The 17,250-nt window shown below is 53.6% G+C and overlaps 2 protein-coding genes across 5 annotated transcripts in view; both read left to right on the top strand.

Moving 5' to 3' along the window:
* Positions 1 to 9,452, top strand: part of ATP6V0A1 (ATPase H+ transporting V0 subunit a1) — a 55,534-nt gene extending 46,082 nt beyond the window's left edge. For 3 of the 4 annotated variants that reach the window (XM_016202182.2, XM_016202181.2, XM_016202184.2), the window contains one exon: positions 3,995 to 4,174. In XM_016202182.2, coding sequence (XP_016057668.1) covers positions 3,995 to 4,088 — 94 coding nt within the window. In that variant the 3' untranslated portion in view covers positions 4,089 to 4,174. Of the gene's footprint in view, positions 1 to 3,994; positions 4,175 to 9,315 lie in introns of those variants that run through there. The other variant, XM_016202183.2, reaches the window with a different exon arrangement.
* A 957-nt stretch (positions 9,453 to 10,409) lies between these two features.
* On the top strand, positions 10,410 to 17,244 carry NAGLU (N-acetyl-alpha-glucosaminidase). The gene is made up of 6 exons (XM_087826100.1): positions 10,410 to 10,806; positions 11,891 to 12,038; positions 12,743 to 12,889; positions 13,069 to 13,154; positions 14,160 to 14,416; positions 15,496 to 17,244. Exons 1-6 carry the CDS (start codon positions 10,421 to 10,423, stop codon positions 16,704 to 16,706), a joined length of 2,235 nt encoding a protein of 744 aa, XP_087682226.1. The 5' UTR covers positions 10,410 to 10,420; the 3' UTR covers positions 16,707 to 17,244.
* Positions 17,245 to 17,250: the final 6 nt, after the last annotated feature.

Raw genomic sequence — 17,250 nt, 5'->3', positions numbered from 1 at the left:
CCTGGTAACTTTTCTGTCTCCTGAGCCCTGGGCTTGAGGGAACAGTTACCAGCCCACCTTGATTCCCAAGTGGGGAGCCTGTAGCCTCCTTCCTGGGCGGGATGGGGAGCCGTTGAGGTGGGTGACGAGAGCTGTTAGTACAGTGAGCAGGCGCACCACAATGTGAGGAAGGTCGCCTGGACTTGGGCCCAACCTGCAGAGTGAGCCTCCAGTTTGCGAGGCCATGTTTTGTCACAGAGGATACTTCTTCCTCAGGCTCACCAAGGAAGTGACACATGACAAGAGAGCAGGTTTCAGAATCAGGCCTACGTGGTTTAAACTCCAGCTCTGCCCACAGCAGCTGGCCAACCCTGAGGGAAACACTTACCTCTCTGAACCTCACTTTCATGTGAAGAGAGGATAATATTCCCGTGCCAAGGCCACCACGACTGAACATGAAATAATGTACATACCAGTGACTCTCACGGTGCCCTGGCACATGTAAGCTGTTGTTCAGGTGCAGGTCACGGCTGCCCTGCTTAAAAGTGGGGTGCCCTGTGGTGAAGGCACCTGGCTGTGGTGACTTGTAAAGAAACTGCTTTTAGTCTGTTTAGAGAGAGGGGAGGCCACTAGGTGGGAGGGTACATGTACCATCTGAATGCCTCTCCGATGTAGTTTGCAAGGAATAGGCTCGTCCACCACGTTGCATTTGTGGGGTTTGGTAGTGGAAGTATTGGGTAGAAGAGAAAAAACAGTGAAAACTGTGCAGCAACTTTCCAATCCCATCATAGAGGAGGCTTGTGGGGCTCATCCCCACCATGGGAAAGGAGGGAATGAAACTGGCACTAGTGCACCCCCTCCTGGCCAAATGTGGATGTGCTTCAGGGATGCCTGGGCCTCAGTCCTGGGGGAGAGGAGTTCCTAGTTGTGGCACTGGGGAGGGGTGGGGCAGCTTGCCCTGCTGAGACTGGCGGCAGGGACAGTGTCACTGTGTTTCCTGGTGTCCAGCCTGGATGTCCCACACCTGTCACTTTGCCCCTGGTATTCACCTGGGGTAACCTGATTCTGACGCAAGGGCTGACCCATTATACCTGTTCCAAGTCTCTTCTGTGGGCTCGAGAAGAAAAACATGATTTGATAACAAATATAAACCACTAGTCTGAGATCCATGTAGGGTCAGAAGGAGGTGGGTGACATTTGAAAATAACAATGAGCAGATTAATGTGCTAGTTCTGCATCCTTCTGAGTTCTCTGTCCCTCTCTTTTCTCCCAACCATGTAGAGTCAGTGGACTTTCCTGCCACCCTAATTAGATGTCTTCTCTTCCTCAGGAAAGGCAAAGGCAGGGATAGGATCTGTAGTTATAACTGTGGACACCAAATTGGTTTTAGCAGAAAGATTGTTGCCCATGGTCTGCCTTCTTATCTCGCAGACTACACATTTGTATAGACGTGCACCATTGCACACCCACAGATTGGTTGGTGGCTAAAAGGACAAGACTGGGACCAATTTGTTGTAAGGGATGCAGTGGTGCCACAGCAGGACTCCATGGGATTGTTGAGTGAATGGCTGGCTGCCCCAGAAGTAAGAACCTGAAATGTAACCTCAGGCTGACATCATCGTCCGGACACTTGGGCCACCAGACAGACATGTGCTCCAGGCCCTGAACTGCTCAGAGGGGAACAGAAAGGGCCAAAGAAGCAGCTGGGCCTAGAATCATCTTTCTAAAACTGCCTCCCCTCAGTCATACCCCTGCCAGGAAAGGGAAGAGGCCCCGGAACTCTTCCCCCTCCACTTACTCAAGGAAACAGGTTTCCTGTTACATAGCAGGAGCAGTCTCTCTGGGGACTCCCATTTATCCTCTGGGTCACTGGGTGGCCTTTGCCAGGTGTTGGAGCTGGAAGGGGTGATAGAGAAACTCATTCTAGTGCCTGGGGCTGTCCTCACTACTGTGGGATTCTGAGGTGCGTCATAGTGGCTTGGAGCATGGCAGGGCCTAGAGGCTCCCTGAGCAGAGCCCCTAAGGAAGGAAAACTCACAGGGCGGCCCCTGGGGCCCCGTTGCACCCTTACACAGAGAACTTTGTGTTTGTACTTTCTCAGGAAGCACACATTTCCCTGGTTTGCAGGGAGAAGAGGGAGGGGAGGACAACAGGGAAATCACTTTCCAGCTCTGTGCCAGGTTGGGTGAGCACCGCTGAGAAGGAGGGTGAAGTCGGGCTGACCTAGAGATGCCCAAGATGTCCCTGGTGGTGGCCACCCTAAGTCACGCAGAGGGATGGCAAGAGAAGGGTGGTGACCTCACAGGCATCTAAAAACGTCTCCATTCGCCCAATTTGGAATTAGAATTGTTTGTACAATTAGCCAGCCAGGAGGTCAGAATTCCCGATACCTCATGGACCTGAAGGTGAATTGCCCACTATCTTGCTACATATTGTTAAATGAAAATGGGATGAGTCAGTCTCTTTTCAGTTGTTCAGAAATCCCTTGCCATATGCAGAACAGCCTACCCAACATGAAGAATTCAGACCTGACAGCAGTGGGCAACAAACAGGGACCTAGCCCCATCACCACCACCTTCCCCAAGTTCCCAGTAGCTGGAACTGGCAGGGCACTTAGTAGGAGTATTGGGGCGTGGGGGCACATCCAGTTCCTGGTTTGAATTGCTCTTGCTGGGAATCCTGTGACTGACTTTAGTTTGAAACTCTCCCTGCTGGATCCGTTTTCCCTGGGGGCTCAGCCCAGGAGCGCGTGGGAATTCTCCAGTCTGGGATGCTTGGGGACCTTGGCCCAGGCCCTGGAATGTGGAGCTAGGAGAGAAGGCCACCTGTTCCAATGGCACAGAAAATTATTCACCTGTTCTCCCCAGGGGTGGAGCTGACAGCTCTGCAGTCAGTGTCCCCAGCCAGCACCCCAAGGCTGAAGGGGCCTCTGAGGGCCTCTCAGCGCCTCCTGCAGACAGTCCTCCTGATGCCCACAAAGGGGCTGGGGAGGGAGGGCAGGCCACTCCCACACTTTCCGCTAATTGCTCCCCTCCGGTTTGGAGAGGGAGGAAGCCCAGTGTGTAAACTGTTGCCTGCAGCCTGCCGGCCCCTCCTGTTCTTACAGGGGTTCTGGTGCCCCCAGGGTCACACAGCCCCAGTGGAAACTATTCCTCAGGGCAGCTCTCCTTGGCTTTTCTATCATCTGAATCATGCATTTTTCTGCCCTTATTTGGTGCTGATTTGGTTGCTGGGCAGCCATCCAGGGCGAGTTTTCAGGGGAAGCACAGCCCAGTGCTCACAGGAGCGCTCTCTTCCCCTGGAGTTTGAGAGGCCCCAGGGAGAGCAGCAGGGATAGACGCTGAGCTGCCTGGGAAGGGAGTTGAAGCTCTGTTTTTCCTTTCAGTCCCCAAGAGAAGAATTCTTTCTCAGATGTTTTTGTAGTTGGAGCATATTTTTGCCATGGCTTTGAGGAGACTTCCCCTCCTGACTTCCCCCCTTTCCTGGGAATTTCCTCCCCTAAATTGAAAGTCTCCAATGTTCACTCAGAAACCTCCCTTCAAGGGGACAAATAAGCAAGAAAACAGCAGTGCTTGCAGGGTTGCTGGAGCTGAGGTCACAGCCCCCCAGGGGCTTCCCTGAGGCTTCCCTGGGAGGTCTACCCTGAGCCCACCAGGCCACGGAGTTTGGGGTCCTCTCCTTCTTTGCTGTTAGAAACTCACGCCTGCTGAACTTTTGCACATGGGCCTGTGCTGAGCAGGTCAGAGCAGGAACTGAGGACACGCCAGTGCATTGCTGCACTGCTCTTGCTGAGGGCAGGCCTGGGCTTCCGAGGCGGAGCTGTGTGCACTGGGAGAAGTTGGCCGAGGTCTGGGTTTAGTGGGCTGGCAGAGGCGGCAGGAGGCAGAGCTGCTCTCCCAAGCTCATCTAGGGAAGGAAGGCTTTGGGGAGCCTAGGGTTGGGCATCTTTCTGGCCCCACTGTGAAATCCCAAATGGTTTCTGTGGGATGATGACTCCCCTCTTCCCTTTCCCCAGGGTCGAGTTCCAGAATAAATTCTACAGCGGGACCGGTTTCAAGTTCCTACCCTTCTCCTTCGAGCAGATTCTGGAAGGGAGGTTTGACGAGTGAGCCTCCAGGGGCCCTGTGCCCACTGCCCTCCCCTACCCACTCCGTGGTGATTAGCTGTGCTCCTCTCTCGTGTTGGTTGTGGTTCCTGGATTTGGGGGCATTTGTGTCCTCCTTGCCACCCTCCCCCAGCCACTTATGAGTCATTTAGATAGATCTGGCCCTCCCTTGGGTCCCCTGCCACCTCAGCTGTGTGTGTTGTAGTGTAGTGATTTTCTTGAGAAGCTGGGCTCTGGACTCACACCACTGGGCACCAGCCTTGCCTTCCCCGTCTCCTTCCAGCCACAGGCAGCTCCTCTCTGTCGCCTGGTGGTGACTGTGTGCATTTACATATGAGCCCAAAGCCCAGGGAAAGAGCGTCAAAGAGCGTCTTTACCATCCACACCCAGATTCTGAGCTTCTAGAATCTCCCTGCCATGCTAGATACTGGTGGGGGAGGGATGCTCTTTAACACCCTACCCTTGGGTTAGCAAGAGCGGTTCCAGGAAGATGGTATTTCTGTCCTCTGCCTCCCACCTCCAGCTTCAAAGCATTTGTTAATCAGGAATTGAGCTGGACCCTGCTGTGCCTTCCTGCGTGGCTTCTCCCTGTCACCCCCAAGGGTCCCAGGATACTCAACACCACCTTCCTAACTTCCACTCTATACTCATACCTCTTTTCCTCCCTCCCAGAATACCATTCTTTCCCTCACCCATTTGCACCCTGCATGATAGCACAGCTGAAAGTGACCCAAAACAGAGGTCCTGGCTTGCTGCTTCTCAGGCCACTGAGGGCCCTGCCACCAAACACATCTTCTGGGCAGAGGGTTTAAATTGATGCTCTTCAATTGCCACTGGTGCAGACCCTGAGACCCTTCCCCACCCCCAAATCATGAATCTTGAGTGAAAGACAGTAGTCATCAAGGCTGGTTCGCTAGCAGTCCAGCCTTGCTCTGCCCCTAGTGCCCCTTCCCACTTCCACAGTGAGCCCAAGTTGGGGAGTGAGATCCTGGGCAGGGAGGGTCACTTTGATTTACAGTTTGCTGACTGGAGGCAACTGGCAGGGCTGCCGGACATGTGGTTGTGAGGGCTGTACAGCCCTGCCCTGTGAGCTGCTGATGAGCACCCCCAAGGGGCCGGCTCCCCTGTCACCCCCACACCAGCTGTGGATCTTAGGGTCTTTTAAGCATGTGTTGACGCAGCAGCCCTGGCTGCTTCAGCTAAATTGATCCAGTCACTTTCAGTGGCCGAGATAATCCCCTGAATTGTCCAGGCCCCTGCCCTCTTCCCAACCTGGCTTTCCTGAGTGAGCTTCTTAGAGCTGCTCACTCAGCTCTCCCAGGCTGGTCTGGCCCTGGGTGTGGGCCATCCGTCCCAGTTGCCCCAGCCTCACCATGTGCTGGGCAGTGTGACCTGACCCAGACCTTGTGCAGAGCCCCCCCCCCCCCCCCAGTGGTCCCCATGGTTTACATGATGATCTTTGTTCTGTTTACAGCGGGGCTTGAAGTAGAGTTCTTTGTCAGGAACCCTTCCCAAGGCCCTTCTGTTCAGACATTCCTGTGCTGAATAAAGTGTGTTTGACTCTACAGAGGGAGGCTGCCTGTCTCTGTACCCACAGCCCCTGCTTCGCACAGTCTCCCCCTCCCTCCTCCAGCATTTCTGCTTCTCTCTGATCAAAGGCCACAGCTACTGTGACCCTGACCAGGCAGTTAGTTTGTGAAATTCTCTCCTTATCTCAAGTTTCACAGGCGCCTTCCCCCTTCCATGAGCCAAGTCTGCTTTGCAGACACCACCCATGGTGGGGAGGGGACTTAGGGACCCAGCTTCATCTCCCCTTCATACACTACACACCCAAAAAGCAGAGGTTCATGGGGGTCTGGGCATCTGCCTACCCTCTCCCTCTTTTCCAATTGTGTTCTTCAGGGTTCAGAAGCCTGGCTATTTTGAGCCCTGATGTCCTTGGCCTTGGTGTAAGTGGAGGCTCAGCATGTAGTTTCTTAGGGCAGCTGGAGAATGTGAGGTGCTGAGGTAGGCAGGTGGCCGAAGAGCTTGCAGACTGTCCTGGCAGGCGGGGTGGGCAGGGAGGGCGCCTTCTCCCTCCTCGCTGCCATGTAAGGCATCCACATTCTTTCCCAGTGCCCTCCCTCTCCATCCCTCCCTCTTAGGGCCTCCAGGGCAGGGGCTGGGCAGGAATGCGAGCAGCAGGTGGACAACTGCAGCTCCAGGAGGGGCAGGAAAACCCTGTTCATTTCATGTTCCTGTCCCCCCCAGCCTCAAACCCTCTCCTCCCTCACAGGCCAGCTGCCTGGAATAGGCCTTAGGGGCAGCACCCCCACCTGGCTCCTCCGAAAGTCCAGAGTGGAAATTTAGGTAAATGAGCTCTTTTAGCCTCTGCTCTGTTATTGACTCAAAAAGGGAGGCCTAATTAAAATAGATATTTTAATTACAGCGTTGCCCCAATATGCCAAAGTTTCAGGTTCGATTCCAGATCAGGGCACATACAAGAATCAACCAGTGAATGCATAAATAAGTAGAACAACAAATCAATGTTTCTCTCTCTCCCTCTTAAATCAATAAATAAAATTTTATAAATAAATAAAGTAGATTTTTGGAATCAGTGGAATAGAATTGAAATTGAGAGTCCAGAAATAAACCCTAACATTTATGGTCAATTGATTTTCCCCAAAGGGACCAAGATAATTCAATGGGGAAAGAACAGTCTTTCCAACAAATGGCATTAGTAAACTGAGTATCCACATGTAAAAAAAAAAATTTGGACCACAACCCCACTCTATATAAAAAAGTTAACTCAAAATGAATCATGGACCTAAATGTAAGAGTTAAGAGTTAAAACTAAAACTCATAAGAGGAAATCACAAGTCTTCATGCTGGCCTTGGGTTAAGCAATGATTTTTAGATACGATACAAAAAAAAAACACAAAAAACAAGCAATGAAGATAAGCTGGGCTTTAGCAAAATTTAAAAATATTTTGCTTCAAAGGACAAAAATCAAAATGTTAACACTGGGAGACAATATTTACAAATCATACAGTTGACCCTATCCCCAGGTTGAATGGCCAATAAGACCATGAAAAAGTGCTCAACATAATTAGTCATTAGGGAAATGCAAATTGAAACCACGAGGAGATGCCACATCACAACCACTAAAATGGTTACAATAAAAAAGTTAATTACAAGTGTCATCAAGGATGTGGAATAACTGGAACTCCTAGTCACTGCTGAGAGGAATGTAAAATGGTGCAACTGCTTTGGAAAGCAGATGGCAGTTCCTCAAAATGTTAAACCGAACTAAGAGAACACCCAGCAATTGGGCTTCTGGGTATTGACTCAAAAACAATGAAAAGACGTGCACACAGACTGGTGCGAGTGTTCATAGCAGCATCATTCATAATAGCCCCCAAATGGAAACAGCCCAAGTGTCCATCGGTTGGATAACAAAAGGCGGTCTATCCATATAATGGGTGTCATTCTGCAATAAAAATGGATAAAGCACTGATACTTGCTCCAACATGAATAGACCTCAGAAACATTATGCTACAAAGCTGGACACAACCACATTATATGATTGCATTTATGTGAAATGTCTAAAATGGGAAAATCTAGAGAGACAGAAAACAGATGGGTAGTTGCCTAGAACTGGCTGCTGGATGCGTCTGGGGACAGGATCAAAGTGGGAGATCCCCTTCTTGTGGAACCCCTGGACCCCAGGCATCTGCTGAGTCTATGCCCCTGTCCCATGAATGCCTCTCATCTTACGGTCCTAGAACCAGCATGGGAACTGTGGTTTGGGGCCTGCTCGGTGTCATAAAAACAGGACAATTCCATCACCACCTTCAGAACCCACTCTCTGTCTTGTTCATTGGGGTCCTGGGTGGGACTGTGCCTCTTTCTGCCCCAGGAGCCCTGGGGCGAAGGAGCATTGGAGCTCCCCTCAGGTCCCAGTGACCTGGCTGCCTTCCCAGCTCCCCGGCCTACCCAAGGCATGTCCTAGGCATCGGCTGCTCCCTGGTGGCCAGACAGGGAAAGACTCATTCCTCCTCACTGGCAAGGTGAGTGTGATCCTAGCTGGGCTGCGACATGCAGGCAACTGGGTTGGCTGTACAGTATTCTGGGGTACATAGGCAGAGGGGCCAGGAACAAAAGAGGACACGATGAGATGGAGAGCGGAGAGCCCGGACTACTTGTTTCACACACATTCATTGAAAAGTAAAGTCCTCCCACCCCCAGCATCCCAGTACCCCATGGGAGGCAACTACTGTTTCCATAGCCTTTAAAAATACGCACACAGCCTGGCTGGGCATGGCTCAGTGGTTGAGCATCGACCTAGGATCCAGGCGATCGGGGTTCGGTTCCTGGTTGGGGCACATGCCCGGTTTGCGGGCTGTGGCCGATCAATGACTCTCTCATCATTGATGTTTCTGTCTCTCTCGCTCCCTCTCCTCTCCTCTCTCTGAAATCAATATATATTTTTTTAAAAAATAAAAAAAAATACGCACACAAATGGGAGTGTACTGTACCCAAGTGGTTTGACCATTTTCAGAACATTCTAGATCATTAACAGCACATCTTCCTCATATTTTAGTAAATGCTTAATATTTCATACCTGAATTTCTTCAACCAGCCTCCTACTGTCTTCAAAGAGCTCCCAGCCTGATGGGGAAGTAAGAAAAGAGTGTGACATGCATGGAGTCATCCCTGAAGCTCCTGCCCGGCATCTTTGAGCTCAGGCTTTAAATGTGCTACCAACTCCCTGGATGGTGTCCCCAACCTACTGCCCCTGCCAGCAACCCACTACCACTCTGGGTGAATCCAGACTGCACAGAGAGCCCCAATTCCCTCACCCATGTGTTCCCTAGGATTCAGAAATCCCAGTAAAACAGGTCCAGGCAGGAAGAGAAGCTGATAAGTTTCACCCAGAGAAAGGGGTGTTTGGAGGGAAAATGGGGTGGGGGGTGAGGGGTGCTGGTGGGGAGTGGAGAAAGGCCTGGGGGGAGGTGCTACAGACTATAGCCCCATGAGGGCACATCTCTCTGGGCTGGTCTTGGAGCCCTCCTTGGGGAAGGCTGAGAATCTTTTGATTCTAGGAACTGAGTGACAGCAGGGGCTGCACCTCCTGACAGAGCTGCTCACTGAGCCAGGAGCAAGGCAGGGGTCCTGCAGCTGTGTCTGCAGCTGGGGGCAGGGAGCAGGGGAGCGGGCCAAGCTCAGTGGACTCCCATGTTCTTTTTCAGTAACGACTCCAAATTCCGTGGATTGGCAGTCCTCCTGGGATCTCTTTCCTGTCTCTAAGCAGCTTCCCTCAGGTATGACAATCTGGAGAGATCGACACCTGCCTCCAAAAGAACTCAGAATCCTGTTAGGAAACAGGTTTCCTAAAGGGCCCACCACAAAGCCCCACTCAAGCCCTCCCCGCCCAGAGAGGCAGCCTGAAAAGTTGCAGCACTTGGGGAATAGTGGCAAGAACGCTGGTCTTGGAGTTGGGAGTTCCAGCTGCAGTCCCAGGCCTGCTCTCCTACTAGTATTGGTCTTGTCTGAGTCATTTCCTTTCTCTGGCCCCCAGTTCCTCATTATATAAAATGAAAATAACTCCTATCTTGGGCTGCTGCGGCTGCTGCTGCTGCTGCTACCCCTTAAGGATCCAAGGAGAGACCTTAACATGTCCACCAGGCCCTGCCCCACGGCCAGCCCAGGCTCCATGGCCCATGGCCCCTCCAACTCCGTGCATGATCTTTCAGTTCCTCAAATCTGCCCAGCGCTTTCTTTGTCCTTCAGGGGTCCTCATACAGACATTTTCTCTACCTTGGGTACTTCCCCTGTCTCTTCTCCTAGTCAATCCCAATTTAATTCGGATTAAATGTCACTTCCTTTGGAAGCCTTAGGCTGGATGCCCTCGTATTTCTTCACAGCATCACAACGATCATGCGAATCTTCCCACAAGTACATGGTTTCTAGGTCTCCCCCGGAGAGGGGCGGCAGTCCTGGTACAAAATAAACTCCCAGCATTTATTGGATGGTTGGGTGAATGGAAGGAAAGTGACTCGTGTGCGAACGCGCGCGGAATCTGAGGACGCTGGTGAAGGGAAGCGCGCCGCTTCCGGCTCCAGGCTTCTGAGGTTCCCGGAGTCACGCGCCCGCGCCCCACGCGCAGTCAGAAGACACCCTCGGGCGGCTCTGTGGGACCCGGAAGCCGGTCTCTCAGCGGCCCGCGGGCGCTTTCTCTTCGGGTCCACGTGACCCAAGGCCCGCAGCTGATTGGGCCCGGGCCGCCCCGCCCCTTAGGCCCGAGTCCCGAATTGGTTCCCCGCGCGGCCGCCGCCAAGTTGAGACCATTGGACCATGGAGGCGGCGGCGGCGTCCGCGGCTCTGGGGTTCCTGCTCCTGGCCATGGCGGGAGCCTCGTCCAGGGATGAGGCCCGGGAGGCGGAGGCCGTGCGGGCGCTGCTGGCCCGGCTGCTGGGGCCCGGGCCAGCGGCCGCCTTCTCGGTGTCGGTGGAGCGCGCCCTGGCGGCCGAGTCCGGCCTGGACACCTACCGCCTGAGCGGCGGCGGCGCCGGGGCGCAAGTGCGGGTGGTCGGCTCCACGGGCGTGGCCGCTGCCGCGGGCCTGCACCGCTACCTGCGCGACTTCTGCGGCTGCCACGTGGCCTGGTCGGGCTCTCAGCTGCACCTGCCGCGGCCGCTGCCCGCTGTGCCGGAGGAGCTGACCGAGGCCACGCCCAACAGGTACCGGCGGGACGCGCCCGTCGGCTCCCCTGCAGCTGCCTCCCGCCGCCCGGCCCGGCTCACACCTGGCTGAGGTCCCCGCCCCTCCGCTGCGCCAGGCTGGTAGGAAGCGCTGGCCTTAGGGTCGCACCACTCTGGCTTCAGATCCTAGCTCTGCCTTGCCCAAGTAACTCAGAAAGAATCTAGAGGATTGGGCTGGAAATACATGATGCAGATTTAATTATTCAAGAGTTTTAGGGTTTCTAAACCAGAAACACAAGTAGGCAATACCCAGAGTGTTCCCAAGAAGAAAAAAGCTAAGAGTTCTTATAGTAAAAAGGTGCATTCTTGCGAAGTCAGATAAGATTGGAAGCGTTCCAGGTGGTATGGCCCTATACATAAAAGGTACATTCTTGAAAAGAATCGTCTTGCATTCTTAACCTCTGGATTGGTTCCAGATGGTTATCCTGTGGGCTGAATATGACCATTTTTTCCTTAGTCCCTCAGGGGTAATCAGAGGGTTATCTGGAGGTTAGCTGTATATCCAGACATTGATGCACGACTGAAAAGACTGAAAGTCTAAGTTCTGCCTTGGCAGGGTGGCACACTGGTTAGAGCGTAGGCCCTGGACTGAAGGGTCGCTTGTTCAGTTCTGGTCAAGGGCAGGTACCTGGGTTGCAGCCTTGACCCCCACGGTGGTGGGGGGCAGTGGGCCAGACAGCCAATCCATGGGTCTCCCTCATATCGATGTCTCCCCCCCCCATCCCCACCTCGTCCCTTCCCTCCACTCTCTAAAAAAATCAATGGAAAAAAATATCCTCGGGTGAGGATTTAAAAAAAGAGTCTGCTCTGCAGGGCTAGAGGGCCCTGGTGGAGTGCTGGGAGCAGGCAGCGGGCGCCTCGGAAGCTCAGGTCCTGAGTCTTAGCTCTACTGGGGGTAGATCCCCAAGCAAAGCAGTAGAGGGGCCACGTTGGAACCCCTCACCTCTGGGCCAGGTCTGGGGTCAGGCCGCCCTCTGTGCTATTTCAGGATGATGGATGTCAGGGGTGAGGGACATCTGTTTTGCACTGAGGGACACGCCCCAGCTCATGTTCCTGCCTACAGGTACCGCTATTACCAGAATGTGTGCACGCAAAGCTACTCCTTTGTGTGGTGGGACTGGGCCCGCTGGGAACAGGAGATTGACTGGATGGCACTGAATGGCATCAACCTGGCGCTGGCCTGGAGCGGCCAGGAGGCCATCTGGCAGCGGGTATGTGTGCACCACACGGGCCACCCCACACAGAGAATAAGGGCTCCAGAAGTGTTTGTAGTGTGCATGATGGCTCTAGCCCTCTGGAAACAGCTTCCACTGCTGAGACAAGCAGGAAGGAGTGCTTCCCAGCACCCCACTGTAAACCCTTTAAGAAGTCCAGTCAGCTGCTTCTATAGATTCTGTGTCATTAGCAGTCCTTGATCTGCCTTATCCTTTCCATCCTTAGTCATGGTCCTAGTTCAGGCTCTCATGCCCTCCCCCTGGATTTCCACGAGAGCCTCTGAACAGGACTCCTGGCCTTTCAAGTTCCTCTATCTGGTCAAGACCTTCCACTAACACACTCAGGAGTGCCCCATTGCCGGGCTTGGGAGCTTCCATCCTTGGGGCTGCTTAAGCTTCCCACAGGGCTGTCCTCACCCATCACTCTAGCCAGCCTTGCTCCATGAAGACGTCTAAGACCCCTTCCTTGTTTTGGGGAGAGCCCCTTTGTGCCTCACCTCACCTGTGTGACAAGGGTGACACTAGTAAGCTTACCTGTTCACAGATCTATTTCTGCTGGACTGTGGGCTCCTTGCAGGCAGAGATTGCATTTTGTCTTAGTAACTGTAGGGCACCCCATAGAGAAAAGATGAGTGAATGTTCAATGAATCAATGAAAGGAGATGAAGTATTTATGTGTGTGGGGATTGCCTTCCTTCTCAGGTGTACCTGGCCTTGGGACTGACCCAGTCAGAGATTGATGAGTACTTCACCGGTCCTGCCTTCCTGGCCTGGGGGCGCATGGGCAACCTGCACACCTGGGGTGGCCCCCTGCCCCACTCCTGGCATCTCAAGCAGCTTTACCTGCAGGTAAAATAATGGGGAAGAGAGGGGATAGAATTGGTCCTGGACAGCCACAGGCCAAGGGAGGGTGGTATTTGGCCAGACTCAAGGCTCCTAACTGGATCCTGGGGACTCTGTGTGCCCTGGGGGAGTAAGGGCCTCCCATCTCGGGCCATGCTCACCATTTCCCCTCCCATTCTTCCCAGCATCGGATCCTGGACCGGATGCGCTCCTTCGGCATGATCCCTGTGTTACCTGCATTCGCAGGGCATGTCCCCAAGGCTATAACCAGGTGAGCCTCCCTCCTCTGTGCCCTCACCTCCCACTCAGCTCAGAGACAGAACTTATTTTCCCCTGCAAGATATGATTTAAAGAAAAACTGAAGCTCTAGATGTAGGCCCTGGCTTGATTCCAGGCTCTGCTATCCACTAGCCATGTGACCTTGGATGGATTATATGACTACTCTGCGCCTCAGTGGCCTCACTTGTCAAATATACATGGCTTGGCACAGAGACTTAGAAAAAGGCAGCTCTTATGAGGAGTAGTAGGGGTGCACTGGTCTCTGTCCTTCCTGCTCCTTTGCTCCTCTGTGCTACCCACCCATCCTCTCCTGTGGCTGGGAAAAATCTTCAAGGCCCAACCGAGACCTCCCCTCCTTCAGGAAGCCTTGCTGGGGCCCCCAGCATTGGTCACCACCTCCTTCATTCCCATGAGCACCTGGTTTCCTCCACTCTCACAGTACTACGTGCATTATGCTGGCCTTCATCTCTCCCACTGAGTGGCAGGAGCCTCATGCATACATTCAGTGAATGTTTGTCAGACTCTCTGGAACTACCAGACCAGGCTCTGTGCTGGGCCTTGGGGAGGCAGCGACAAAGGTGCACTGAGTTCCTGTCCCTGGAGTGAGATAGGTTGTCAGGGGATGCAATACAGTGATAGGGCCCACTTCTCTGTCAAGGTCACTTCTGCCTGGGGAAGAGGAGCCGCAAGGGCTCAGAGCAGAGGCAGTACTGGGCCAGACCTTGAAAAATGAGTGTTGCTTGTTTCAGCCAGTGGGAGGGGCGAGACAGCAAAAGCTTTCCAGATTAGGTAAAACGTAAAAGATATCAAGGAGTAATGAGCTGGGTGAGCAGAGGGGGGAGGAAAGGACTCCAGGCATGGAGCACAGTATGTGTAAAGGCATGGAGGCATGAGACACCAGGATGAGTTCCGGGAGTTGCAGATAACTGAATGAGGCTGGCAGTGAATACTGTGTCAGCCTGCATTAAATGTCTGGACTGTTCCCACCCCCAACTAGGGTGTTCCCTCAGGTCAATGTCACCCAGATGGGCAGTTGGGGACACTTCAACTGCTCCTACTCCTGCTCCTTCCTTCTGGCTCCAGAAGACCCCCTGTTCCCCATTGTGGGGAGCCTCTTCCTGCGGGAGCTGACCAAAGAGTTTGGCACAGATCACATCTATGGGGCCGACACTTTCAATGAGATGCAGCCCCCATCCTCAGAGCCCTCCTACCTCGCCGCAGCCACTGCCGCCGTCTACCAGGCCATGATTACAGGTTTGCTGCCAGGGGGAGGTGGGGAAGGGGAGCCCTGGACCCTCAGGGAGGTAGGGCTGGGAGAAGGGACTGGGAATAGGAACACCTGAGTGTGACACATGGCACTTTACAGTTTACCAAGCACTTGTACACGCATGTCATCTCATTTAATCACCCTGGTTGAGAGGTGAGCTCTGGAACCAGGCAACCTGCTCATACCCTGGCACTGGCACTTCCTGCCTGTGACTTGCAAAGTTACCTCCCTCCCAGTCAGTGCCTCAGTTTCATCTATAAAATGGGGCTCTCTTATAAGTAGAATGATGCCTGGCTCAGAGTAAAGCGTCATTAAGTGCTGGCTATTGAAAATACAGGGGTGGGCAAAAGTAGGTCTACAGTTGTGAGTACGTGAAATAGTTTGTTCTTGTATTATTACTTATTTATTAATTATTGTATCATTGGTTACAGTGTAAACCTACTTTTGCCCACTCCGTATTTTATTTGGTTGCTACCTCCAGCTGAGGTACGGAAAGCAGCCAGAGGATAGGGAATGTACCTAAAACTGGTAGGTGTCCTTCCTGGTACACAAATGTAAACCCAGTGCTTCTTCCTGCCACTTACAGGGGAGGGGTAGAAAGGAGCCAGGTCAGAAGTGTCTTGGTGGGGAGGCCTGTGTGTGAGCCAGAGAGGGAACCAATTCGCTCAGAGTTACTTGAATAGCACTACTCCAAGTCTGATTCAGCCCAGAGCCTGTCAGGTCTGCAAATACAACCTCCGTCTTTTCCCTTCCCATTCCTGAGTCAGAATGACCAGGGCTGGAGCCCATGAATGTGTGTGTGAACCAGCCCTCTGGGTAATTCCCATTTCCACAAAGCTTGATAACAGTATCCTAGAGCTCCCAGTGGGGGAGGAGGAGGAGATGGGAAGGGTGCGTGTGATGAAGTGCCCGGCTGGTTGGCAGTCCAGGGGAAGGAAGTGTCCTGTGACAGAGTCATTTAACTTCTCTGGACCTCTGTTTCCTCTCTATAGAATGAGGGTAAATGTCCCCCTGACCCTCTCTCTTCTCATCATCTTCTTCTCTATTCCCCCCACCCCAACCACAGTGGACCCTGACGCCATATGGCTCCTCCAAGGCTGGCTCTTCCAGCACCAGCCTCAGTTCTGGGGCCCTGCCCAGGTGGAGGCTGTGCTCAGGGCAGTGCCCCGTGGCCGCCTCCTGGTTCTGGACCTGTTTGCTGAGAGCCAGCCCGTGTACAACCGCACAGCCTCCTTCCAGGGCCAGCCCTTCATCTGGTGCATGCTGCATAACTTTGGGGGCAATCACGGCCTGTTTGGGGCCCTAGAGGCTGTGAACCAAGGCCCCACTGCCGCCCGCCTCTTCCCCAACTCCACAATGTTAGGCACGGGCATGGCCCCTGAAGGCATTGGCCAGAACGAAGTGGTCTATGCCCTCATGGCTGAGCTGGGCTGGCGAAAGGATCCAGTTACAGATCTGGGGGCCTGGGTGACCAGCTTTGCAGCCCGGCGGTATGGAGTCTCCCATGGGGGCGCAGAGGCAGCATGGAGGCTACTTCTCAGGAGTGTCTACAATTGCTCTGGCGAGGCCTGCAGGGGCCACAATCATAGCCCACTGGTCAGGCGGCCATCCCTGAAGATGGTTACTACTGTTTGGTACAACCAATCAGATGTGTTTGAGGCCTGGCGGCTGCTGCTAACAGCCACCCCCACCCTGGCCAGCAACCCATCCTTCCGCTACGACCTGGTGGACATCACTCGCCAGGCGGTCCAGGAGCTGGTCACCTTGTACTATGAGGAGGTGAGGACTGCCTACCTGAACAAGGAGCTGGTTCCCCTGCTGAGGGCTGCAGGCATCCTGGCCTATGAGCTTCTGCCCTCACTGGACAACATACTGGCTAGTGATGGCCACTTCCTGCTGGGCAGCTGGCTGGAGGAGGCCCGGGCAGCAGCAGTCAGTGAGGCCGAGGCCCATTTCTATGAACAGAACAGCCGCTACCAGGTGACCCTTTGGGGGCCAGAGGGCAACGTTCTAGACTATGCCAACAAGCAGCTGGCAGGATTGGTGGCCGACTACTACACCCCCCGCTGGCAGCTGTTCATGGAAATGCTGGTTGAAAGCCTGGCCCAAGGCATCCCCTTCCAACAGCACCAGTTTGAAAAGAACGCCTTCCAACTGGAACAGACCTTTGTCCTCAGCACAAAGAGGTATCCTACGCAACCCCAAGGTGACACTGTGGACCTGGCCAAGAAGCTCTTCCTTAAATATTACCCCCGGTGGGTGGCTGGCACCTTGTGACAGATTAACCACCCCTGGGCCATGTTCTCCCCAAACTCCAGGCCTGAGCAGGTTCCTGGGGTCTGGAGCTGGGCAAGTGTCACTGGAGGTCCCCAGGCCTTGGTGAAGGAACTCAAGACCTGCCAGTGGGATCAAGGGTAGGAGATTTGGAGGGAAGTGAGCTGCCCTCCCCCCACCACCCCATATTTGGGATCAAAGTACTGTTTAGTACAACTTAATAAACTGGTGAATCACCTGGGCCCCTGTGTCTGAATGTCACTGCTACAATGCCTGGGATGACTCGGGGTTATAGCATGGACACTGGTGTGAGCCCAGTTCTCCCTGCCCCCTTGCCTTGGTCTCCTCATTTTTAATACTAACCCCTGACCTTTGAACTGAGAATGCCTTCCCAAAGCATTTCCTTTCATACCCTCAACAACAAACTTTGGAAACTATCATTGTCCATGTGGGACAGAGACATGCCCGAAGAAAGATCTGTGCAGGACACTCAGTGCCCACGTGGGAGCCCACACCTCCTGATTACAAAGCTTCGCCCAACCTCTGA

The sequence above is a fragment of the Miniopterus natalensis genome, chromosome 17 (assembly GCF_054644295.1).
Source record: "Miniopterus natalensis isolate mMinNat1 chromosome 17, mMinNat1.hap1, whole genome shotgun sequence".
NCBI classification, from domain to species: domain Eukaryota; kingdom Metazoa; phylum Chordata; class Mammalia; order Chiroptera; family Miniopteridae; genus Miniopterus; species Miniopterus natalensis.
The sequence above is the reverse complement of the archived record's forward strand: the minus strand, read 5'-3'. Positions and strand labels throughout refer to the sequence as shown.